General features: G+C 45.9%; 1 protein-coding gene across 6 annotated transcripts in view; it reads right to left on the bottom strand.

Annotated features, from left to right (window-relative positions):
• Positions 1–875: 875 nt before the first annotated feature.
• Positions 876–25,190, bottom strand: part of BEND7 (BEN domain containing 7) — a 73,619-nt gene continuing 49,304 nt past the window's right edge. For 2 of the 6 annotated variants that reach the window (XM_024116421.3, XM_024116423.3), the window contains exons 7-8: positions 13,187–13,306; positions 4,133–4,746 (exon numbers count right to left, since the gene is read on the bottom strand). In XM_024116421.3, coding sequence (XP_023972189.1) covers positions 4,562–4,746; positions 13,187–13,306 — 305 coding nt within the window. In that variant the 3' untranslated portion in view covers positions 4,133–4,561. Of the gene's footprint in view, positions 1,200–4,130; positions 4,747–11,699; positions 11,860–13,186; positions 13,307–25,190 lie in introns of those variants that run through there. The other 4 variants (XM_024116422.3, XM_028495111.2, XM_028495110.2 and 1 more) reach the window with 4 other exon arrangements.

The raw sequence follows: 25,190 nt of genomic DNA, 5'->3' as shown, positions 1-25,190 counted from the left end.
CTTACACTCTCCGACTTGACAAAATAAGTGCTAGGGACGCGTGTTAAATGGTAGCACAGCATTTCCCCTCCCCACGCCCCGGGGCTTTGGTGTTTCGACTGTCCAGATTTCTTTCAAGCCAACTTTTGGCCTTTGGGTCAAGTGCCAAAGATTCACGGTAATTTGCTTGATACAATAAATGAAGTGTAAATGCAATGCCTCCAAATAAACAGGTATTTAAAATTCACCATCTTTACTAGAGAAAGGAATCTGGAGGCAGATATCTCTGTGAAACAAATACCCACATGCCAAAAATATTTCTTTAAAAATGAATCCACATTTTCACTTGTTGGTTTTATATAAAGTGGGGGGCCAGTGTACCAGAGCCACGTGAAGTATATAAGATCAAGTACATTTGTGGCCAGTTGCCACGATGCCACAACCCTGGACCACTCAGCTAAAACCATCTGTTAAAACAGCTGTCAGGTGTCATGTGGATAGCTGGTTACTTTGAGCTTCTCACCTTTTAATTAGTTATTTTGTCGCTGTGTCGACACAGCCTATGTGAAAGATTTTTCTTTCCTAAGAATTTACGTATCGTTTGCACTTATCAGTGACAAATGATTATTCTGGGGAGAAAATGATGCCACAAATGATTTCATCTAATAGATCAGAGCTGTCCTGTCTCCCAGAACAACTTTTCCAACTTCTAAGCTGGTGAAGATTCTACTTAAGTTTGGCCTTCAACACTGCTTCCTTGGTCCGGAAAGAGCCATTCTCCTCTATACTGCAACTAAGCAATTTACATTAAAATAAATACGCTTCAAAACTCTATACCATATTCACACTGAAAAAGAAAAAAAAAAAAACAGGGAAAATAAAACTGCTTCTTTTTCATGGACATTGAACCAACCCAGTGATATGCTGGACATTTAAAGGCTGAGAATTCAACTCTAAAGATGATTTTTAAAAATCTTAGACCAAATTGGAGGCTTGATTATCGCACATTACAATGAAAGAATATGAAAACTGTTCAAACGTGACGGGTCAGCTTCACAGGACGCCCACGCTTTGCAGTAACCTGAAATGCTAGTGGATCTTTGAGGATATTCCAATGGAGGAGATGCGTGCGCTAAGCAGTGTCACTAAAGGAAAAGTCTAGGCAGTGAAAGCTGTCTCTGTGTCCTCCGTGTTTTCTCTCCTGGTGTCAAATATATGACCTACAACAGAGACAAGAAAGTGAAGGGGGGCCACTTCTCTAAGGAAGGGTTGTATGCTTTTCTATGACACGGCCAGACGCAGGACCTCGTTGGTGAGGTGTCTGTGTTTCACCTCTATATCAGGATTTTTTAGCCAAGGCTTTAGGTGTGCCAAATGAGTAATTTTAGCCATTAGAAAGCTGTAGTGATGATTTTTACCGGAAAACCCACGAATGTGGGTTACTGTTAGAGTATGTTCACACCTATCATCCAGTAGTAGAAAATGGCTAAATAAAATATGATACAACCTGTAAGATGGAATATAGTGCAGCTATTAAAATAATGTGTATGGAGATTTGTAATAAAATGGGAAACGCTTGTTAGGTGGTAAAAACAAAACAGAACAAAACTTTAGGAAACAAAATTGGATGGATTTGACCTCCATTATATAAATTGTAAAAATATAGAGAAAAGTCTGGGAAAAAACACCCAACAAGAATGGTTGTCTCTGGGTGGTAAAAGTAATTTACATTTTCTTCCTTACACTTTCCTGTATTAATTTCTAAAAAGAATGCCAATTTATGAGCAAAAAATGCTAAGCCTAGGTGCGCCCTGCACTATTCTATTTCAAATCCAGAGCCCTCCTTTAAATTTTAGTACTGTTTCGATTTTATTCTCTGTACTCCTTTTCCCCCCAAATTGTTCCCTTATGGTGGTTTTCTCCTTTCTCAGAGCTCTGTCTCCACCCCTGGGCTGTAGCAGCCTCTGCCTCTGGTCTGAGGGTGGGATTTGTTCACCAGAACCTAACTCAGTGCTGGCTCCTGGCATCGCTCAGAAACGCTTACTGACAGGGTTGAGGGGAAAGAAATTAAGAAAATATGTTTTTCCACTAGAAAAATCTGTATCCATTTTTGTTAAAACGAGACAAACAGAAGTTTGCTTAAGTGTTAACGGACTGAGATAAATGTCGTCTGACGCCTGACTGTAACCGTGGCCTGGTCGGTTCTGGTTCACAGAAACACTTGGGGATTTATACCCCCGTGCCACCCCTTCCCAACACACATGAATTTGGAAGGAGAAAAAAGACCTTAACAAGGTAATAAAGGCACTGTTAAATCTTTACAAAGGACCAACTGTTGCCAGCTCAGACAGACCAGATGAGGAAGGTCTGGCCAGTGAGTCTCCAGTCCAGGGAGGAAGCTGCATGGACGAGAAAGGGGGAATTCATCCCTGGGACGGTCTCGTTAAGGAGACACCTAAGGCGGGAGGACTAAGTCGTGGGGCCGTGTTCAGAGAAGCCCCAGACTGGGATTTTACGTGGGAGGCACTCCAGAGACACGCCAGTCTAATCAAGACTGTTTCATTCCATTACTGCAAAATGTGGGCACCAATCCATGACTTCTCTTCCCCTTTTCGAGGTGCTTAGTGGTATTATTTATCATGCTGTTTAGTGATTTGTATCAAATATCTATCAGGAGTCTAGTGAAAAAACCTGCAGGAGGTGTCCTACTATTGTCCTGCTTAGGGCCTCACAGCCTTGGGTAGGGTCTTCTTGGGAAGAACCCGAGAGCTGAAGCTGCAGCAGACTTCAGGCTGACTTACGACAGACACTCTAACTGTGAAGACGGGGTGACACTGAGATGGAATCCTAAAGGGATTAGTACATCCGTCACCTCTTAGATCTCTAGGAAACATGCAGAGAAGATGTAAGAAAGCTACGCGGTGGATTGGCTGGGAGTTGAGAGGCCTGGGCTCCGGCCAGGCCACCAACCAGCTGTGAGACCTTGAGAAAGTCATTTAGTGTTTCTGGGCCTCAGGCTTTTTTACCTGTAAAATAAAAGGACTGGATAAAAAAGAAGGGACGGGACTAGATGATCTCTAACATGCCTTCTTTCTCAGACTCCTTGAAATTCTTTTCAGTTCCATGAGGTGGTTCTACCATCCTGTATTCAGTTTTCTCATCTGAAACATCTCTCTGCCTCCATCTTCAGACAGGAAAACGCAAAGGTATTATTTCAAGGGGAATGGTTTTCCAATAATAATACTTCTTAAAAGCCCACTGTGTCAGACGGTGGCCAGGACGGGCAGTGCAAATGTCCTGGGGTCATGGGGGCTGACGGGGGAGGAACCCTGGAAAGTTCAACTAGAACAGCAAGGTGTTCCTCCAGAGGGCCTCCCGAAAGGGCACAGTTTCATCATTAGTAGCAGTGCTTCATGCCTCTACCTGGAGTGGATGGTCAGAACAAGGCTAATAGGAGTTGTCCTGATACTCGGAGGAGCACAGGTTGGGAAGGAACAATAGAGATCATGCATTTCAGTTCTCCTGATTCATAAGTGTGGAAACATAGCCAAACAAGAGCTCCCCTTTCTGTAATTTCTATAATGACTGTATACGGTGAGAACGTGATAGAAGCAGGTTGCTCCTGCCCTCTGCAGTCATTTCATTATTTGTCCATCGATCTGGTGCTTAGCTACTCAGTGACAGAGAAAGCAGCGTATCATTGGCGTGTCCGAGTTTTCTGGCTGCTCTGAAGTTCACTAACGTACATTTCTGCTATACCGTGAACCCAGGGTAAGCGCTGTCTGTGAACACGGGCCTCGCAGAGTTCCTACACAGACTAACGACTCGTCTCATACTTGCTGGATCTAACTTAAAACCTACCACCCCAAATGGAGAGAAAACACTGAGTTGAGCTTTTTCATTTACAGGGTTTTTTTTTTGGGGGGGGGTGGTGTCTGGGTTTGGTTGTTAGAGAACCTTCAGGTATTTTGAGGGAAGTGAATAAAGAGTCTTGAGACCGAGGGGATAAGCTCTTTGTCACATGGCTCACTGATCAGACACCTGTCCCTCAGGCTCTGGGAACCAACATGCAGAGGGAGGGGCCCCGGGTCGGAAGGATTCCTTGAGCGTCAAACAAGAGGTCGGAATTAAGTCTATGGCTTAACCCTGCAGCAGGCGCGGCAGTGAGACGGTGTACTCAGCTGATCGCGTCACAGCGTTATAGGAATGCGCCACCCAGGCTGGATGGATCGGCACGTTCAGTGCCTCACTTAAAACGCGGTGTTCATGGGGTGCCCATTGTACGAAGAGCAATGACACTGCCTCTCAAAGCTTTTTGCGAGGGAGGTGAGTGAGGCCAGAACGCGTGTGAATTTCATCATAAAATGGATGATCCCTGATCTAAACAGAAATGTCATTTCATGTTAAAATATATATATTTTAATGTCCCAGCGCTTGGGGAGGCAAAACGTTGTGACACTAAGTTCTTAGGACTTGCTGTTCTGAGGTTATCAGGCAGATGAAACAGAACGTGAGAAAACTAGCTTTTCATATTCAATGCACAAAACCTCTCTGAGTGCAGGGCATTGAGCTCCTCTGATTACTAGGGGTTGGGCCTCTTACAGAAGCAGTTTGCTGCTGCATCTGCACCTCGGATGTTAAAAACATTTTCAATGCAAATATTCTCACGTGCTGTATTTTCCAGCCGGTGATGAAAATGGAAATGTGTTTTACCTGTTGGGGGTAGAGAAACGCAGTCCAGCCGTTCATCACCGTCAGCTGCCTCTGCTGGTTACAAACATGAAACACAAATCTCATTAGTTTCAGTGAGCTCATTCATTCTGCCGAATGGTCATACAATTTAAAAACTCCAGCGTACATAATAGTTTTCACCTTTCTTTTCCCTTCTCAGCTTCAGCCAGTTCACATTAGAGATTTTAGTACCATGATTTAAATATTTTTAAAATGATGATATAAAATCCATTTTCCTCTATTAAAGTTTTTTATATCTTAGGAACCTTATTCCATCAGTCATTGATGATTTCAGCTCATTTTCGCTTATTTATATAGGCTTAAGTATCCACCCAGAATCTGGCGTGAATTGTTTCAATATGATCGTCGAAGGCATGGAGGTCAGTGAATTCCTATGGTAGAATTTTACTTGTCATCCTCGGAACCATTCTAGTGGGGCAGGCTTAGGACAGCTTGGGAACGAACCTTTCTTTGGAGATGACTGGAAATTCAATCTAAAATCGGCATGAATTTAGTCATGAATAAAATCCGAAGGAGTAAGCATTTCTTCAAATGATTTGTCCCTTCTGTGCTTTAAAATGCAAAAGTTTGCTCATCTCTGATATATTTCAATCTCCTGAAGAGTTTTCCAAAGGTAGATCCTTCCGTCACAGAAAACCTTCCAGCAAGTACAAAAAAGAAGGTGCCCGTACGTTTCCTGCTAAGTGTTGGGCTTGTCAGTTTCCCCAACGTGCTGTGGACAGGCCAGAACATTCCACGGCTGCTGGGATAATTCTGGCCCTGCTCCCTGTCCCAGGGCCGCCGCCCCCTTGGACGTTTCCTGCACGTGTGCCCGTGAGGCCAGTCAGGTGAGGGCTGCCCCGTGTAACACGTTGTAATGCTGAGTTGCTGGGAAGCAAACTAATGGTATGTTCTTGTTTTGACTGCCATGGCTTTAAACACAATCAGGGTTCAGAGATGGATGGAGACGTTCAGAGATTTCCTCTGGTTCACCCCTCCACCATCCTGCCCTCAGACTGCCACACGCTGGCCGCGGTGAAAGACCCTCACCTGCTAAATCCACCACAAAAACACCGAGACAGAGTAGTCAAGACCAGTTTTGCAGCAGCCATGACCCAGCAATCCCACTCCTGGGCATGTACCCCAAGGAAACCACAATCCAAAAGACACACACACCCCAGTGTTCACTGCAGCACTATCTACAATAGCCAGGGCACGGAAGCAACCTAAATGCCCATCGACAGACGAATGGATAAAGAAGATGTGGCATATATATACAGTGGAATATTACTCAGCCATAAAAAGGAATGAAATTGGGTCATTTGTAGAGATGTGGTTGGACCTAGAGACTGTCATACAGAGTGAAGTAAGTCAGAAAGAGAAAAACAAATATCGTACGTTAACGCATGTAGGTGGAACCTAGAAAAATGGTACAGATGAACCAGTTTGCAAGGCAGAAATAGAGACACAGATGTAGAGGACAAACGGTACGAATTGGGAGATTGGGACTGACACATATACACTAGTATGTATAAAATAGATAACTACTTAGAACCTGCTGTATAAAAAAAATAAAATTCAAAAAAAAAAGAGCAGCAACCACTAAAAATTATGTCATAGATGCATGTTTAATACTGCATAAAACATTCCAGTCAAGCGATGGGATAAATGGTAAGATGAGAATTCTATAAATAGGTTTATGGACAAAACACAGGACATACTAAAATGTTAATAGTGTTTCTCTCTGGATGAAAAGCTTATGGGTATTTAAAATTTTGTTCTTTGAGTTTTAAAATTTTTCTTATATATTTAAAAAATAACAAACATGTTATTTTTATATTTAGAAGATATTATTCTCTTCTGATTGGCTTAAGTGAACTTGAATAGGAAGATGAAGTACACGGTAGTTCTTTCGTTGTCTGGGGTTTATTCATTTATTTATTTTCACCGTTCAAGGTTTATTTATTGTTTTAGTTGGTATAACACTTCGATAGCTGGCTGCATTATTTCCGACGATTTTTCTTTTTTACATCACGTGGCAACGTACACTATTCTGATACGTATAGTACATAAAATAAGATTCTTTAGAACAGTTATGCACAGGACATGCAATACTGGATTTATCAATCCCAGGATGTGATTAATTGGAGAAAAAAAAGTTGGACTAGGCACCTTGGCTAAAGGAACCAGACGATTTAAAAGATTCTTCAGTAATAATAATAATAATCGCTATGATAGGCATCACCATTTACTGAATACCACCTACTGAGCAGTTATTATATGCATTGTGTCAGCTATAACCCTTGGCAACCCCTACAAGGCAGGTCTATCTTAAGCCCATTTTAAGAAATGAGGCAACGGAGACAAACAGACGTTAAGACGTACCAAGGGTTTGACTCAGGTTAATGCGTGGGCTTGACCTCTTCGCTATGTATAGTCCAAATATAAATCACACGCATCACTATAAGCTACAATTGTAAAACTTCAAGTTTTGGTTCATTTGACACTTTAGTAACTTTCTCTACCTTGCATGAAAAGCGGCTTTTCATTTAGTGATGACAAAAATCAGTTCTGGGTGTAAGTTGATCTTCCCTTTGTAATTCAGCTCTCCTCACTTTAAAAAAACAGGCCTGTGCAATTATGTGCTTTACTAAGAACCAAACATACACAACCCCAAATCTGTAAAGGGTTATGTATAAACGAGTAGCTGCCCGCTGCACAAACAGGGCCAGGTGTGGGTGAAGAACATGACTGTTGAATTCGATTATAACATCTGTGTCTGTAACAACAAGCTCACGATCCTTCTCCTCTGGTGACAGGCAAGTTGTGAAATTTGGGAAAGATTAAGCTAGTCCAATAAAAATTTAATAGCAGCGACAGCTTTACGCTTAGATCCAACACAAATAAAAAAATTGCGAATTTTGCGCTGCGGAAACAATCGAAGGAAAAGGATAAAAATCCACGCCAGAAAAGGAATCATTCCAGTTATCGAAAAAGAAAGTATTACATGTGATGAGAACCCCAGATGAATTTCTCTTTGGATTCGCAGAACAACCTTTCAAATATGTGAGGGGCACTTCCTTTTTCTGGAGGCTTCGCGGGCTGCCTTTAGCAGCGAATTGATTACTTGCCCAGGTAGAGTCTGTACCTTCCTCCAGGAAGTGAGCCAGATATGATAAATAAGACCGAAGCTGTGGAATATCCATGAGACGCCGTATCGTCATTTAGACCGAAAAGGAGACAAGAAAAGAGCGAGCGATAGCACGGACCCGGGCCCCTCGGCTCTCATCCGCATGACGACAGTAACGCGCGCGGCTCCAGTTCCAGTTTGCTGGGATCCCACTTCTGTGCCGCTTGGGGAGAGTGAGGTGGGACAGGGTTTGACAGAACCGGGAGACAAAGCCTATTTGGCAGGTCACTGCGGATGCGCTGTCTTCTTGCTCTTGGGTGGCCTGTGTGTCGGGGTCAGCTTTGTCCTTCAGCGACATTCCCCTTCTCAGACGCTAATGGAACCTGCTAGACAGGCTGGGGAAACTTGCCAAGGTGCCAACCACAACTCTCTGGGCAGAGGATCGAAACCCAGTGTCAGAGTGGAAGCCTCCTCTATCAAATGAGACGACGACTCCAGAACAGGGTAGACGATCACGTGGGCGGGTGAGATACTCCACAGGAGGCGGGGGGAGGCTGCACCCCGTTCTGTACCACCAGGCACACGAATTACTAATCCAGACCCGGAGATGGTTCAGAAGCGTGCTCGCTGGCCAGTCTATCTGGGGGAAAGAGAGACAGGAACGTGGAGGAAGGGCCCCACCGTGTGCATGTGTATGCTGTGGGGAAGGGAGTGGAGACCAGAACTTAGGATAGTAACTGGTCTCAGTATCTGACAACAGGAAAAAGAAGGTGTGTTTATGTATAAAATGCATACAGGAGGGGAGCAACATTGCAACGGCACTTGCTCCTCTAGTCACGTGGCCTCTGGCGGCAGAGCTGCTCCTGTGTCTCGGAGAACAGTCTCCTCCAGCATACTCGGTAGACGCCCAACGCTCCACTCCCTACGTGTACGTCTTCCACCTTCAGAGGTGACTCTTCAAATGGGAACTTTTCAGCTCCTTTAGAGACTGTTAATCACTCTGCTCAGCTAGAGGCACAGGTTCTGGGACACCAAGCCCTCTTCCCGCTTCCTCTGGGTTATCTCTGAAGCCCCTCAGTCAGTAACATCCAGATCCTGAATTTATACCATCCTTTTCCCTCAAGCTCCCAAGGAGCTCCAAGCATTTCCCACGTCCTGCCACCACCCCCCGTGATGCGGGAAGAGGTCCTAGGTAGAAGAAGCAAGTGCAGATTTGCTAGAAGCTGGTGGTACAGCTGGGGCCAAGGCGTGGGGACCACAGGGCAGCTGGTGGATGGATCCTGGCCACTTTGACCCTTTGCCTTTCCTTGGGACTGAGTATTACATTTCAGTCTCTTCACTATGACAAATCTTAGATCTCTCTGATATGTATTTAGTGTCTTTGTTTTTGGGGTTTGACAACTTGCTCTGAAGAGCAACAGGTAGGTACAAGTTCTCACATACTCAAAACCATCCGGATTGCTAACGCAGAACTTAGGCGACGTAAGACCAACTTAATACTTAACTAGCAAGGACACCGCTCGGCTTATACTTGAAACTAAAGCTGAGGAGACACGCACCCAGCAGGACACCAGTGCTTGCTTAACGGGGGGGTTACTCGCGGGGTGCTGTCTTTTATAACACCCGTCAGTCAGTCACAAAAAGCGCTTTCCCTGGAGCCTGAAATCTAAGGGGGCAGAGTCACAAAGGGGCCTTTGTGAGGTGTCTCCAGGCAGAGGCAGGGGACCTTTAGCCTAAGAAGAGATAAGAGAGCCGCCAGCAGGAGGGTGATCTTCCCAGGTGTTTCTCAGTTAAGCCACCCCGAGTGAGGCCTGGGCGCGCCTTGACCCGAGACTCTGAACTTTTGGGGGAGCTGGGAGAAGAGGCGATGGGGTGAAGTAAGAGGCCTCAGGAGACGGGGACAGAGGAGTGAGAGAAAGGGCCTGAGGACGAAGGATGGGGCACCCAGGGATGGCCAGGCGAGTGGCCACCCCGCGGGTTCTGGGGGTGGGGGATGAGGAGGCCTCTGAACCTCCAGTCAGGAACTGATGGAATATTCTCCAGGATCTCACGTGACCGCGATGAGCTAAGACCTTTTTGCTGTGGACAGCTGTCCCTTCATCCCCATTCACTGGTCCACTCAACAAATATCCTGGCGTGTCCACACCGTGTCACACAGTGTTCTCAACGCTTAGGACAGAAACATGCAGCCTCTGCTCCTGAGGATCTCGTGGAGGAAACAGGTGTGTTCCTGTCACTATTCAGGTGGCAGAAGATCAAAGTGCCGAGGCCGCCTGTGAAGCCTCCGGGAGAAAGTAGCCTCCGAGATGCTGCGTGCTTCCAGGCGGAGGGGAAGCCTGGGTGTGGGAGGCCCGGCGACTTCGGACGGGGCGGGGCGGGGTCTGGCGCGGCCCAGGGGCGCACCGGGCGATGGCAGGAGTGAGGTGGCGCTAGGCCGGGAAGGGCCGTGCGCGCCGGCCGCGCTGCGGGGTGTGTACAGGGGTTTTTATCTGGGCGGACAGGAAGCCAGAAGTATTTAATCTGGGGCGGGGCAGGACCAGACCTCCTTGGCAGAGGCTCAGGGAGGGGATACTCGGGTCCCAGGAGGTGGCCGAGCCCGGAGCCGCACCCTGGGGAGCCCCCGATGATGGGACGGTGCAAGTCACGTGGGAGGACGCACACCGAGAACAGGAAGAAGCACCGAAGATGGAAACCAGGACCCGGGTTTAGGAGACAGGCAGAGGAGAACGAGGTGGGGAAGGAGACCCAAGGCACGGACAGGGAGCCTGGAGGAGAGACAGAGAGAATGAAATCACAGAGCCTGGAGGAAGAGAGTCTCACGAAGGATGTGATTCGAAAGGGTAACAATCAATATGGAGGTCAAGTCTGAGTGTTCATATAAACAAGTGAAATCTGATGATCCGGACGCAAACGCAGCAAAGTTTCACGTACCTAGAGGAGTGAGGTCAGGGGCAAATGCCCTGGATTCTAAAGTGAACTGGGTGGGGAGGCAGACTCAGGGAATGCAGGCCCTTTTGGAAGAAATCTGACCAACAACGTCGGGAGGAGAAAGGAACGGCTTTGTTTTGTTTTTGGTTAGCAAAGGGAAGGAGGATAAGGTCGTGGGCATTTTTTTTTTTTTTTTTTTTTTTTTTTTTTTTTGCGGTAAGCGGCTGTGGCCTCTCCCATCGCGGAGCACAGGCTCCGGACGCACAGGCCCAGCGGCCATGGCTCACGGGCCCAGCCGCTCCGCGGCACGTGGGATCTTCCCGGACCGGGGTGCGAACCCGTGTCCCCTGCATCGGCAGGCGGACTCCCAACCACTGTGCCACCAGGGAAGCCCCGTGGGCATTTTTTGAGCATAATTACGCATTAGCTCTCTCTCGGTGGCAATACTTACATTATCTGATTTTAACTCTGAGAACACCCGGAGGTAGGTATCAGCCTCGTTATATAAATGGAGAACCCGAGGCTCAGAGAGGTTGAGAAATCAGTCCAGGTTCCCGGGAAATTGTAAATGGCAGATCAGAGCCAGGAAAGCAGACCTCTTCTCTCCACTGCACCACGCTGTGTTTATTTGCGATGATTTGGGAAAAGACGACAGTGAAAACCGGGGGCCGGGGGAGGAGGGCAAGCACACGATTTACTGCCCAAGCCTGAAAGCCTGAGAGTGAAAGGGGCGCCGCTGATAATCATGCCGGGACAACAGGAGCAAAGCGGCTGCCCCAGCACAGCAGGCTGGCCGGTCCCCTGACCGAGGACACGGCGTGTGGCCGCCTCAGTGACCTCCACGCCGCCAAGCATGGCTGCGCACAAAGACATCTTCCAAGAGGTACACTAGCTTCACTGATAAAGAAGTTCATGTACAACCCGTGTCTGGAGCCTCAGGACAGCTCTGAGGCAGGCTGTACCTGTATGTCCACTTCGTGATGGGGACCCGAGATGAGAAGTATTGAGTGACTTGTCCAAGGTCCAGAGCTGGTGAAGAGCGGACGTGAGCCTTGCAAACCAGATCTACTGACTCTGATGTGACTTGTTACCTAATGCAATAATCCATTTGGTTACCAATTAAAAATATTAGTAGCCCATTGCTCTTTATAAAAAGAGCATCAGTTAAGTGTAAAAGAAGTCAAAAGGTTAAAAAAGGAGGGAGGGAAGATTTTTAATTAAAAAAAAAAACTCATCCAGTTATAGCTGGATAGTTTAGTGTCTTGCTAGCTACTTTTATAGAACTGTAAGGTTTTTCACACTGAAAAACCACTCGGTCCCTAGTGCCCTGTGTCTGGTCGAGTCAAGGGCACTCCCAGCCTGAGCCCGGAGCTCTCCTCCCTGGGGCTGGTGGCTGGACTCTTCCGCAGGCTTGGTCACGGTTACTTCTACTCACAGTCAAAGTTCAAGTAAGAGGCTGTGTTACAGTCTCACGAGTTTGTACTGCTGTTCTATGGAGCCCCAAAGTGTGACATTCAAGCATCTAAAACCTGTCTCCCAAACTCTCACACCACAGCCACAGAAGCACAGAAGGCCCTTAGCAGGCCAGGGGGCCTGAGGTTTGATCGGTGGTTTTTTGTTTTGTTTTTTAAAAATAATATCTAGAGGCTTGCGGCCTCCTAGGGATGATTATTCCTACGTAATGGCAGAAAACTGACCTCAAAAGGATTCTTCATTGGTAAATTGTCCCACTGTGACTTTGGGGAGAACGAGATTTCAAATGACCAACTCTAAATAGTCATAATTCAACTGGTGTTCACCTTTCCTGGAAGAAATGATCCCAGAACCACCAAAGCCCAGATTGAAAGAGAAAAAAGAAAAAAGTAAATATCTGACTTAAAAATCCCTTTCTATTTTACATGGTGTTTCTGGTAAGATGATTACTGTGTGTGTGTGTGTGTGTGTGTGTGTGTGTGTGTGTGTGTTTTAATTTATTTTATTCACTTAGTACAGTAAGAACACCTTTCCATGCAATTAAATATATTTCCACAGAATCTTCTTTTTTTTAACCTTAAGCAACGAGTACTTTTTATGAAGTCATATGCAGATCCAAACAAATAAAAATCAATAGGCAATAGAAACAAATCACAAATGAGAAACCTCATCTCATACATACGACCACCAGTGAGACTAGCAATCTTTTTCATTTGTACTATTTAAAGTAAATGGCCTGACATAATTTTCACTGTTTAATCTTAAGGTGAATTTCAAAATCATTTGACTAAGATTTTAAGATACAAAATCAAAGCACATTATATAAAGCTTCTCCTTTAAAAGACAAAAGACAATGAAGTATCCGAGAGCAAAGAATTGTACTTTGTATCATCTAAAAATTCGATAAAGCACTTCTGCAATTATTTTCTTGCAGCTTATTCATACCTGAGCCTCTTTTTAACCTTCTTCTGGCCAGTTTGATTTGATCCTGTAGAATCTGAACCCAGTCTCTTGGGCCAGGAAGTTTATCCACGTGATTAGCAGTGCAGTATTTTTCTGTGAAGACTGAAAGAAAATGTGAAATATTGTTAAATATTTTAACAAAGAAAATATGCAGATCTGAAAAAGGAACATGACCCCAAGAAGGAAAAAAAAAAAAAAAAAAAAAAGAGTGTACTTCTAAAAGATGTCAGTTCTGCAGTGGATATTCTCAAAATCCATGTGGCATTCCTTTGGTGAAGATGGAGCTTGGCAGGGCCCATCCTACATACCGTGGCCTGTGCTTCCAAATGAAACCGGTTACAGATATTACGCAGTTCTACGGAAACTACTCTTTCTACTTGTTCCACGTCCACGTGTATGTGTCTTACGGGCAGAGGAGAAGATGCTTCCTAGGGGTCCATTGGCCCCATGACAGAATTCTGCAAGTGTATCAACATATTTCACTTTTCTGTTAACTCAAAATCAAATGGAAAATTACACAGAAAGATGATGTTCTCGTGGTGATTCCTGCTAAGTCGATCGGCACTCAAAATGGAGGCAGTGCAGTTGGGTGTTAGTGAAAGTTCCGATGCTACTTTGAGTCCACCTCTTGCATCTTGTACTAGCAGCTCCTAGGAAAGAGCTCCCTGATAAGCACAAAGGAAACTCTGGAGTCACGTGCCGTGACAGTTCTCTTAGTAAAGCCGCACAGCGTGTGATGGTGCGCGCAGCGCTGGGGTTGGCGTTTCTGCTTCACACATCGTCCCTGAGCACTTTTCAACCTGCTCCCCTCAAGGTCAAGGTCAAGGCCTGCTATGCGGTCGCGTCACACTGCCTCCTTGGTGTTTGAAACATTGATAATTGTAACATTTTAAAGGTTTCTTTTAAAAAGAAAGGACAGAGGAAGATGTTGACAGATTCAACTACATGAAACTGTAAAATTTCTATTGAATAAAAAATAAACATTTCATTTGAATGAGCAGAGCTAGTTGCACGAAATCAACCATGATAGGAAGAGCTCATCCCAAATGAAAGAGCAACTTCAAGCCTCCACCGATAAATGGAAAACGTACACTTAGCAAAAAACGTTCAAATAATATGTTAAGCCCCCAAGTTGCAAAACACTTTATACCTACTAAATTAGAAAAACAATGAAGCTAATACTTAATACTGAAAAAAATTCTGTGGATCTGGCACATTCAAATAGGACTTGGTGTAAATTGGCAAAACCCTTTTGGGAAATAAGATGGTTCTATATAATGAGACATAAAACTGTTCTTCCTTGAGACTGGTAATCCTATTCCTAGAAATTTATCCTAAGGAAATAGTAATATGAAAGAAGGGGAAAAAAGTCATAAACAGTCGTCCCCGGGACTCTGTGGGGCATGGGTTCCAGGAACCCCATGGTACCAAAATCCGCGGATGCTCAAGTTCCGTATATACAATGTGTATTATATGCATACAACCTATGCACAGCCTCCTGTATACTTTGAATCATTTCTGGATGACTTATTATACCTAATACCATGTAAAGGCTATGTCAATAGGTGCCTGCACTGGGCAAATTTAAGTGTCGCTTTGGGGAACTTCCTGGAATTCTTTTTCAGATAGATTTGATTGGCAGCTGGTTGAACCTACAGGTGCGGAGCCTGTGGATCCGAGGGGCCGAGGGTACAAACATCAACAATCCGGTTGTGCAGGAAGAGATGCAGGGCAGCAAGGGGCGGGTAGATGAGAGGGAGGGGGATTAGGGGACGCCTTATCACGGGAATCGGGGCCAGTGCTAGCGAAGATGGAGGGGTGACGGGAACAGACCAGGAACTGGCATTTCTGCAGAATCCCATGACCCGGCGGGTACAGGAGGAAGGTGTGTGAGGGGAGCTGCGAGATGCATCAGGTGTGGTTTGGAACACGTTTGAGTTTGGCGTGTCTGCGGAGTCCCCACATGGGGACAGCTGGCGGGTATTTCAAGACAGAAGCCTTTGGTTCAGGGAAGGGGTCCTGGAGGAAGATGCAGGTTCGAGGGGCGCAAACATATATGTGGTCATTAAAACGACAAGAGAAAAAACAGGGACCAGGGAGAAGTTTTCGAGTGAACAGAGCACTGGCCAAGCACAGAGCAGAGAGAACCCCCGGGTCGGAAAGGAGGCTGAGGCACAGGAGTCCAGGAAGGGGCCGAAGCGGGGTCTTGTGCAGGCGGAAGAGGTGCGAATGTAACCAAGAGGAGGGGCCCACAGTCCCGAGTGCAGACGGAGGGCCAGGAAAGAGGTGAGGAACGGGTCCCTGGAGGCCGTCATCAGGGGCGTGGGGAGGGTGGCCACAGATGACACTCTCCAAACACCAGGCCTGGCGGTGGGCTTGCGGGGAGGAAGGCTGGGGATGGGGGAGGCGGCCAGTGGGGATCCAGGGAGGAGGAGGGGACAGTCTAAGGAACCATATACCCGAGGAACTGGGGGGGCGGGGGTCGGCATTCGGGAGAGGGATGGGGGGTTACCCTCGACCGGGACCAGGAGGAAAGCTTCCTCCTCTGAACCCAGAGGAGGGGAAGACAGGGCTGGACTTAGAAGGGGTCAAGGTGGGTCCTCATCGCTCCTGGCGCCTCAATGAACTCAATGGTGCAGGGCATGGAGAGTGCGGGAACGTCTGCAATTGCCCAGGGAGAACAGGAAGGCAGCAGACGAGGGCGCCCGATGCCCAGCAGGAGCGGGGCTGCGTGCTTGTGGCGGCAGCGGCCGCAGGGCAGGTGTTTCCTCCAGGGCACCTGGCAGCTCCTCGTCTGGGGTGGAGACACCCGACGGGAGGGCCGGTGTAGGGTTAGGAGTTTGCCGGACAGGTTTGGCAGAAGGACAGGATATAAAGCATTGAAGATGGTGGTGAAGATGCCCCCTGGAATGAAATTACAGCTTTCTTCACCCACCCTTCCTTTCCACCCATATCTGGGAAGCACGTGAAGCCAGAAAATGGCTTAGACTTGGGCAAATCTATGGAGACCAGGGAATGGATATTATCAGTGGGGTTGGCAAGGAGATGCCGGGGAAAAGGGGCAACTGAGAGGATAATGGTGGAGCGTCAAATGTTGGCAGCGAGCAGGACGTGTGGTCAACGGCGTGGGGCTGAAGTGTAGTGGAGATGAAAGCCAGCGTGGACGAGGTCTGGACACTCTAGCTAGGGGGTCACAGTGATCTCTCATGTGGATGGTGAAGTTATCCAAGATGGCAGCAGGGCCTGGGAGTGAGAGGAAAGAAGATGCAGAGCTGTGCTGATGGAAAGGCTCCATCCCGGCCCCAACTGAGAGGAGGAGGAGAGATGAGGAGGAGGGAGAATTAAGGTCCAGAGAGAATATCAACCAGGCTGCCCAATCTATGATACACGGGGCATGCGAGTAAGCAGTCTCCACCTGGGAGAGATGCAGAGGGGACAACATCCCTGGGGTAGGGGTGCTTCTGAATCTGCTATACCAGATTATAGACAGGGGTCTTCGGGGGTCTTTATTTTCTCTCCCTAAAGGCACCTACTGCAGTGCCCTGGACTAAGAACTCCATAAACATTTGAAGAATAAACAAACATATTTTCTACTTTTGTTTCTAATGGAAGTAAATACAATAGCTCAGATATTTAGGCTAACTGGGGGGAGAAAGGCCCATCTGAATTAGTAGGAAGTCTTAATAGCATATATTTAAAGAAACAAGGTTTTATTACATTCAGATGCCCACAATGACACTTCTTAATCAGAGGGCTGCCTTAAAGTTCTCGAAATCGTGTTTTAACCAACAAAAGAAAATATTTGTATTTGGCACCCTATTCGATGATAGGAAAATGTATACCACAGAAATGAGTGAATACACCGTCTTAGCAGGTAAACATCTCCCTCCTTCCTTGTAACGTTACTTATGTAATTAATTTCCATAGCAACCCCTCTCTTCTTAGATTGGGAAATGCATGCATCCAAATTAGCCCACATTAGGAAGCAGAGATTCGAAATTAACAAAACAGATTTGGATTATACCAACATCAAAGCGATTCCCGGCAACCACGTGTGTCAACGACTAAGTTTAGGAGAAACAGAGGGACCGTCTCCCACTGTGTAGGTGGCTTCCAAGCGGATCTTTCTCACCATTTTAAGCTCAAGTATTCTGCTGCTTGTTCAAAAGGTGACAATTTCTGGTTATTGTTTTCTCCTTTCAGTGAAAAGTTATCTGGTTTCAATCATAAGAAGCCAGGGAAATCTCTGCCTCCTGGGTCTCCCTTTGCTTGCAAAGCATTGGGCTTTCCAAAAAAGACCTCTACAAACAAGTATTTCCATCGGGCATATTATTGACATTCTAGTTCACGGCTTACACTCAAACTTAAAAGAAACTTTTAACTAGAATCTACCTACAGAGGACGAAATCCTATCCTTTCTGTTACATGCGCAGATGAGTCCTGAGAACAGGGCCAAAGGACAGTCATTGTATTGATCTGAAAACACTCCATATGCTATGTGGATAGAGGTATCGGGTAAGCAGAACATATTTTTTGCTATGTGAATCTATAGCTAAAGGTCAAGCTATTATCCTGGTAATAGTTCCATTAGAAGTAATGATGTGAAAAGAGGTATTGCATTTATGAGCTGGGTTTCCTACTATGTTAATAGTGGGTCATTAAGAATCAGAGTAGAACAATTTGCATTTATCCTTAGAATGCAATAGGTCCTAAAATGAAATTTCCCTCTTCTCCTGTTTTAATATATTAAGGGGAAGCAAGGGATAATTTTAAACAATCCAAATAATCTGAACAAGTGGATTTAGCCCAACAATTAAACTAAATAAAAGAGTGGAAGCATCTACTCCGCTTAACATACTTTGAGGTCCCAAGGCACACAGAGTATGCGAAGTCACCAGGGAAATGACAAATGTTCAGTTTGATCTGTACGTGAATAAGGACTTTTCTCAGATGCCTGCATTCATTCGAGCCATGCCCTTTCACTGGGTATCAATAATGAATAAGCTGGTGGTGGCTGAGTGGATCCTTCCCTGGGAACGTGGCATCTAATATAATCACCAGTGAACACGGCGGGGTGTAGCGTGCCTGAATGGGATAAGCTGGGAACGGAGCGGATCGGCTGCGTCCCCCAAACAGCTGTCTGTTCACACGATAGTTCCCAGAGGACTCTTCATGAGGGTTTTTCTGGCTCTCTGCACTGAGAAAAGCAGGATATGGTACGGATGTTTAAAGAAAGCCACTGGATCACACAGACAATTTAAGAAGCAGGAGAAGACTTATAGAGCTTTAATTTCACTGTGAAATCCTCTCATTGGGTTAAAACTCCGGGCAGCTGTGAGAGCCCAGCTTCTGATTTGTTGACTCAGTGTTAACTTCTGGTCAGACAGACGAGCGGAAATCAAGACTTACATCAGGCAGAACTGAAAGTGGGGTCCTCGTTAGATCTGCCAAACTGCCTGAGGCTGTGCGGGCCCCGGGTCAAGAAAGAGAACCCAGCGGACAAGGTTGCCCTGAGGGCTGTACCCACCTCCTCCCATCAAGTGAGGAGAAAAGCCAGTGCCCCTCCCACATTTCCCTCTTACCTTCGACTCTTTCCAAGCTATGATTTGAAACCTCCCATGTGCTAAGTACCATCTATCTATCTCATTTAATCTTGGCAAGAACCCGGTGGCACAGGTATTGTGATCCTATTTGACAGATGACAAGCTCAAAGTTCAGGCAGGTTAAATAACCGGCCCAAGATGGCACAGCTAATAGGGATTATTTTCCACATAAATTAATTAATTTTGAATTTAGCCTTGTATATGAGCACACAGATTCTGTAAAAGAATAATGACCGAATTCTCCATAGAGGCCAATTGACAGCTAAGGTAATGCTTCCACGTGAGAGCTGTGAATGCTGCTCTACTTTCAACCACACAAAGCAGAAGCGTGGCAGCCAACGGGGGAGGGAGACCCAGGCAGGTCTGTGAGATCACGGTCCCCCCATATTAAGGGGCCCAGGTGGCCTTGGTATGGAAGGGAGAGGGACACGGACTCCGGTAGCTTGGGTGTATAGTGAGGGTGAAATAAGGACATCTGCAGAACAAAGATTGAAAGACTATGTCACACAGACCGGCATTCAAAGGACTACTAAAGGCTTTATGTACCTGAGGAAGAAGAAACCAAATGTGGAAGGAAAGATGGGGGTGGAGGGGAAGAAAGGGAGGGCATGACCTGTAGGGTTTTAAGAATTACTGCAATGCCAAACTAATGAAAACTGTGTAGTACTGGCTCAGAGGCAGATAAAAGACCAAGTGTAAACATGGAAAAGGGGAGCTTAGTCTATGAAAGAGGTGGAATTACAATTCACGTTAAAAAAAAAAAAAGAAGTATGGTGTTAAAATGACTGACGACCCATAGAGAAAAACACATTCAGTCCCTCCCTCACATTTTAGGCAAAAGTAAATTCCAGGTGGATAAAAGACTTGAATATGAAAGAGAAAACGTGAAAACTTGGTTGGAAAAAAAAAAAAAGAGAATGTCATTACATAGTCGGGGCAGGGAGAATTTCTTACAAAGGGCACAAGAAATGCACAAAGCAAAAAGTAATCTGTCTGACTGTTAAATCTAAACTTTGGTATGATAAAGGACTTCGCCGGCAAAGTTTCTACAAGTCGAAAAGTGAGAAAAAATATTTTTAATACCTGTAACAGAGGAAAGAATTCGTGTAAGTCAATAAGGAAACAAAAACCTAATGGGAAAATGGGAAAAGGATGGAAATTCACAGAGCAAAATAACCAAATAGTAATAAATATGAAATGACGCTCAACCTCGTTAATTATCAGGGAACCGACCACTGAGGTGTCATTTGAGACCCATCAGACCGGCAAAGAGTAAAATTGGTTATAACACCAGATGTTGGCAAGGATGAGGAAAAATGGGATATCGTATCCAATTGCTGGTGGACGTCTAAATGATACAGTTGGCTTTACAGAGCCATCTGGCAACGCTTTGTGGCACTGACGATGCTTCTACCCCGAGACTCAATTCCACCGCCCACGGCACGCCGCCCGCCACAGAAAATCGTGAGCAAGGAGAACCAACCACCTTAACTGTCTCTTAACAGCAGGCTGCGGAAAGAAAGTGCTTTATTTATACAGTGGTGAGCAATTAAAATGAATACACTAGTTTTATAAGTGTACTGATATGGATAAACTTGAGGAGAAAAAGACACAAACTTGCAAAAGTACATCATGAGGCCGTGTATAACGTGTAGACTCACAAATTCGCAAAACGGTAGTAAATGTGAGGTATGGATACACACTTAAGCAGTAAAGTAAACACAGCCTGAACAAGGAAGATTCACACCAACTTCACGTTACTCTGGAGCAGGAGGGAGAAAGAGTCTGGTGAGGAGCATTTAGATTCTTAAAAAAAATAAAGGAGCGGGGTGGGGGGAGGGTATGAAGTAAAGTAACATCTGTTTTCAGTCTCAGTGGTAAGACGGAGAGAAAAGGAATCGTGGAAAATGTCTTCAACACGTTCGAGATGAAGAGGGATACCGTTACTTCCACTTCCGACCTCAGGGCTACTTACTGCTAAGGGGGACAGATGCTGTTCTTCAATCAGTCTATGAAGAAATCAGACAACGTCTCCTAGGATGAGGCCACGGAAATGCGAGCGCTGCCTCGTCTCAAGCTCACTCCTCACACGCTCTCTCTCAGGATGAGCACCAAAAGCTTTCTTTAGAAGAGAACCAGAAGACTGGGTGACCGGCCTGCTGGGGGGAACAGGTGAAGGCGATAATCCATCACCCTGCAGGTCTCGGCTGGCATGAGGCCTTCTCAGGCAAGGCGTCCCTGAGTTCGTTAACCAGTGGTTTTAAAATAATACCATCTAGTGACCGTCTAGACTATAAACTCAACAAGGGCAGAGATCACAGCTCTCTCGTTCATGGCTGGCACATAACAGGCAGCGTAAGTGTATGGTTTGTGGAAGAATAAATCTGAGAAACTCTTTTTCTCTGGTCTTTGACTTAACTTGAAAGAACTGAAGGAAGAGTTTCTTCAGTGAATAGCCATTGGTCTTGAAATACACGGAGTCCTGGAATTCATTTCAGGTTTGATTTAACAGTGAGACTTACAGTGGTTCGTCCACGAATGCACCTAAATACGAAGTCTCCAGATTAGAAGTAAAGATAAGGAAATACGGTCCTGCAAACAATAACGTGTTTCTTGATGAGATCGGAATATCCTACTGAATTGCATATGCAGGAGACCGCAGGGCAATCAGCTGGTCCAGCAGGGTGACAGCTACCAATAACCACCACCGAATACTTCGTCCCTTCAGGGCCGATCCTTGCACGGGGCTGTAACTTCCCGTTGGTTGTTGTAATGAACAGCAATCTAGTTATCCATAAAACCGATTCCCAGTCGTATTTATTTAATTATGAGAATTTGGACAGAATTCACTGGCCCATAGTATTTCTGAACTGGAAGAGACTTGAAAAATTGGCCAAGCCACACTCTTTTTTTTTTCAAGAGAAGGTAATGTTTCAAGACCTTACGTGGCAGACTTGCGAGTAAACCTACACCCCCCGATGCTCCTTCCACTGTCCCCAGACTTGCTGGGACTTGGAGCTTTGAACAGTCTTGTGGAATCACAGTGATTCTCAAAGATTTGAGGCCAGAGTAGTCTGGAGGAAGAGAACAGTATCCTCTGTCTCCCTTTATTTCGTTTTTGCTACAATGGGGTCTCTGTCTAAGAGGAAGTGCCTTTAGTGGTGTCTTACATTAAACAAAGTTAATTTTAATTTAGAAAGCCCTCAGCAGACCTAATCTGCAACACAACTAGTAGGAAGTGCAACACGTGCCTTCGGCTTGCAGTGCTGTAACACGTCTGCTTCACGTGCTTGGTGTATTTTACGGGGATGTATTATATCTGCTAAATATTAAGATCTGGTTAATAACAAACTTTGATAAAATGGTGTTTTACTCTTTACCCCTTTTTTGGGCAAAGAGAAATATTTCAAGATGATAGATTTATAGCAATTCTACTTGGAAGGCATCTTGGAAATAGTATAACTCATTTATTTCATAGATCTGGAACTGAGAGCCTCAAGTGAAACAAAATTGAAAAGGTCGAGAATCATCAGTTCAAACAGTTGGTGAGTGGCACAAAAGCACGTGTCCGCCAAGTGCCCAAGCACTGCTTCATAGAATGCTTCTATGTTTATCTGTTCTTTCTAGAGATGAATGAGGAGAAAGTGCTGAGTTTTTCTCTGAGTTCTTAAAGCTCGGGTCTCTTGGCACATGAACTTTCGAAGTCATTCCATGAGGTCCTGGGTTCGCCCACTAGCCAGTAACAGCCACAGGACCAGAATGAGCTATGACACATTGGGGAAGTTCAGGGACCGTCCTATCCCTCACAACCACCTAAATTCAGAGACGGCCCAGGTGGGAAGAATAAGAAGGATGAGCTGGGAGAGCAGTGGGGGTGATGCGGGCCTTGCCTATGGGGATCAGGTCATCAGAGCAACACACCTGCCCCATCCCTGCCTGCATCTACCTGTGGCTGATGTCGCAGAATGAACACTGGGCTGAAGATGCTGGGCATTAGGACGGGGCTGATGCCTCAGATTTTGTTTCCCGTTCTTTCTGAACGGTGACAACTCCCTTCTAATTGAGAGCAGCTTGAAGGAAATTTGGGGCTTATGTTGAGGCGGACAATAAAAAAAGTTCTCAAACTTTTCCTTGATACTCTCTTTGAGGCACCAAGGTGCCATCAGGATGGATGCTAAAAAACACAGGGATGGATAAGTATACAGATATATCAAGAAGCCTTGAGATGGTAAAGACAGAAAATGGCACGTGTAGCCTGCTCAGGGATTCCATTTTGGGATTTATTTAAAATCAAAATCCCACAATAAAATTATTATATTTTACCTTTTGGAGATGATTACTCTCTGGCATGAATGAAAGTGCGAGAAACTACACTTCCTATGTTGCGCGTTGTGGAGACTGCTCTTTGACATTTAACAATAATCCGTGCTTTCAGAGCCCCCATGGAATACAAATTAGGTTTTATATTCAGGATCGCCTTGATGGTTTTGATTGACACGATTTATACCCTTCTTGAGTGCTCTGCACCACTTGTCTGTTGCTGTTTTTCTTCTATCTTCAAACTTATATTCTGCCTTCTCGAATTTCAGCTGCCCTCTTCCAACTGGTCATGGAGAAGTTGTGTGCTTATCCTGTTATTCATGCCTTGTATACATCCAATGGGGTGGAGTTGTGGTTTTTTTTTAATAAATTTATTTATGTAATTTATTCTTTTGGCTGCGTTGGGTCTTCGTTGCTACACGCGGGCTTTCTCTAGTTGCGGCGAGCGGGGGCTGCTCTTCCTTGCGGTGCGCGGGCTTCTCATTGCGGTGGCTTCTCTAGTTGTGGCTCGTGGTCCCTAAGGCGTGCGGGCTCAGTAGTTGTGGCTCGCGGGCTCTAGAGCGCAGGCTCAGTAGTTGTGGCGCACGGGCTTAGCTGCTCCGCGGCATGTGGGATCTTCCCGGACCAGGGCTCGAACCCGTGTCCCCTGCATTGGCAGGCGGATTCTTAACCACCGCGCCACCAGGGAAGTCCTGGAGTTGTGTTTTGATTTTTAAGAAACCACCTTTTTCAGTGAGGATGAATTGACTGCCTGATTCCCTCCATCCCTCTTTCTTTCCTTCCTGCGTTTACTGATCGTTAATTATGTTTCACATGCCACAGAATATGCGAAGCAAATATTCCCCATGTAAGATTTGCTCCCTAGGAACTTACAGTCTTGTTGGAAAGATAAGATGTCTAAACACAGGTAGGATGACCACAGATCCTGATTTGCCCAGGATAGTTCAAAGTGTCTGTTTTCCTGGTGAAATGATTAACAGCACCATTTTCACTCTCAAAAGGGTCCCAGTTTGGGCAATACATGATACAGTCATCCTTCACATAAACCATGAGTAGCAAAGCTAAGGGTCAGGATGTATTGCTAAGCGGTCTAAAAGTAACATGTGCCATCGGAATTTAGAGAAAGGAGAAATCAATGGAGGCTCGGGCATCAGGAGAAAGTCTCATGGGAGAGATGATGAAACTTGGGCTGGACCAAGAAGAATGAGCCAGATTTGTCTACAAAGAGAGGAAGAGCATTGTAGCCCTGGGGACACAGCACAACTCAAAGTCCGAAATGAGTATCTGATGCTTGAGGAACAGTGTCAGTGCTGGGCTGGGCCGCCAGGTGGGAGCCCAGGGAGATGTGGTTGGAAGGAGAGGAAGATCGAGTTACGGGAAGCCTGGGAAAGGCCAGGGTTTGCACTTGATTTCATGGGCAAAGAAGCGGTAGGAAAAACGTCATGAACTCTTGTCTTACAGAAGAAGCAATGAGGGGCAGGGAGGATATTTAAAGAGTGTTTTTGCCAAACTTCAGGGACAAGGTGTTGGGCAGCTGGACTAGGACGGTGTCAGAGAAGCCAGAGGCCAGTGAATGGGAGAGGAAGGACAGAAAGGACTGGCGGGGCCGGGTCGTGGAGTGGGATTAGCAGCAGGACGACACAAAAAAGGCATTGATGGTGATTCTGAACTTTCAGACTTGAAAAGTAGGAGAATGTTGATGCCTCTGTCAAAAATAATGTGTCTGCTACCTCAGTAACCTACTTACGTATCCACCTCCCCGACCTCTGTTCTCTACTCGTACCGGTTACTCCCCATACTAACGCTTTCAGCTCACTGAGGACAGGGAGTGGATCCTACCCAGAGCCTGGTATATAACGGAGGCACTCAGTAAAGGAATTAATGAATAAATGAATGAATAAATAGCTTGTATAAAAAAATGTGTCTGCTGGGGGGTCTTAGTGTTAGAAGCCCCAGGCCACCTTTCAGGTGATGCATGTGTGGTTAAGAAAGACCACCCCTGGGCTTCCCTGGTGGCGCAGCGGTTGAGAGTCCGCCTGCCGATGCAGGGGACGCGGGTTCGT

This window comes from Physeter macrocephalus, chromosome 11 (assembly GCF_002837175.3).
Source record: "Physeter macrocephalus isolate SW-GA chromosome 11, ASM283717v5, whole genome shotgun sequence".
NCBI classification, from domain to species: domain Eukaryota; kingdom Metazoa; phylum Chordata; class Mammalia; order Artiodactyla; family Physeteridae; genus Physeter; species Physeter macrocephalus.
Note: the sequence above shows the minus strand (reverse complement) of the source record. Positions and strands in the feature narration are given on the sequence as shown.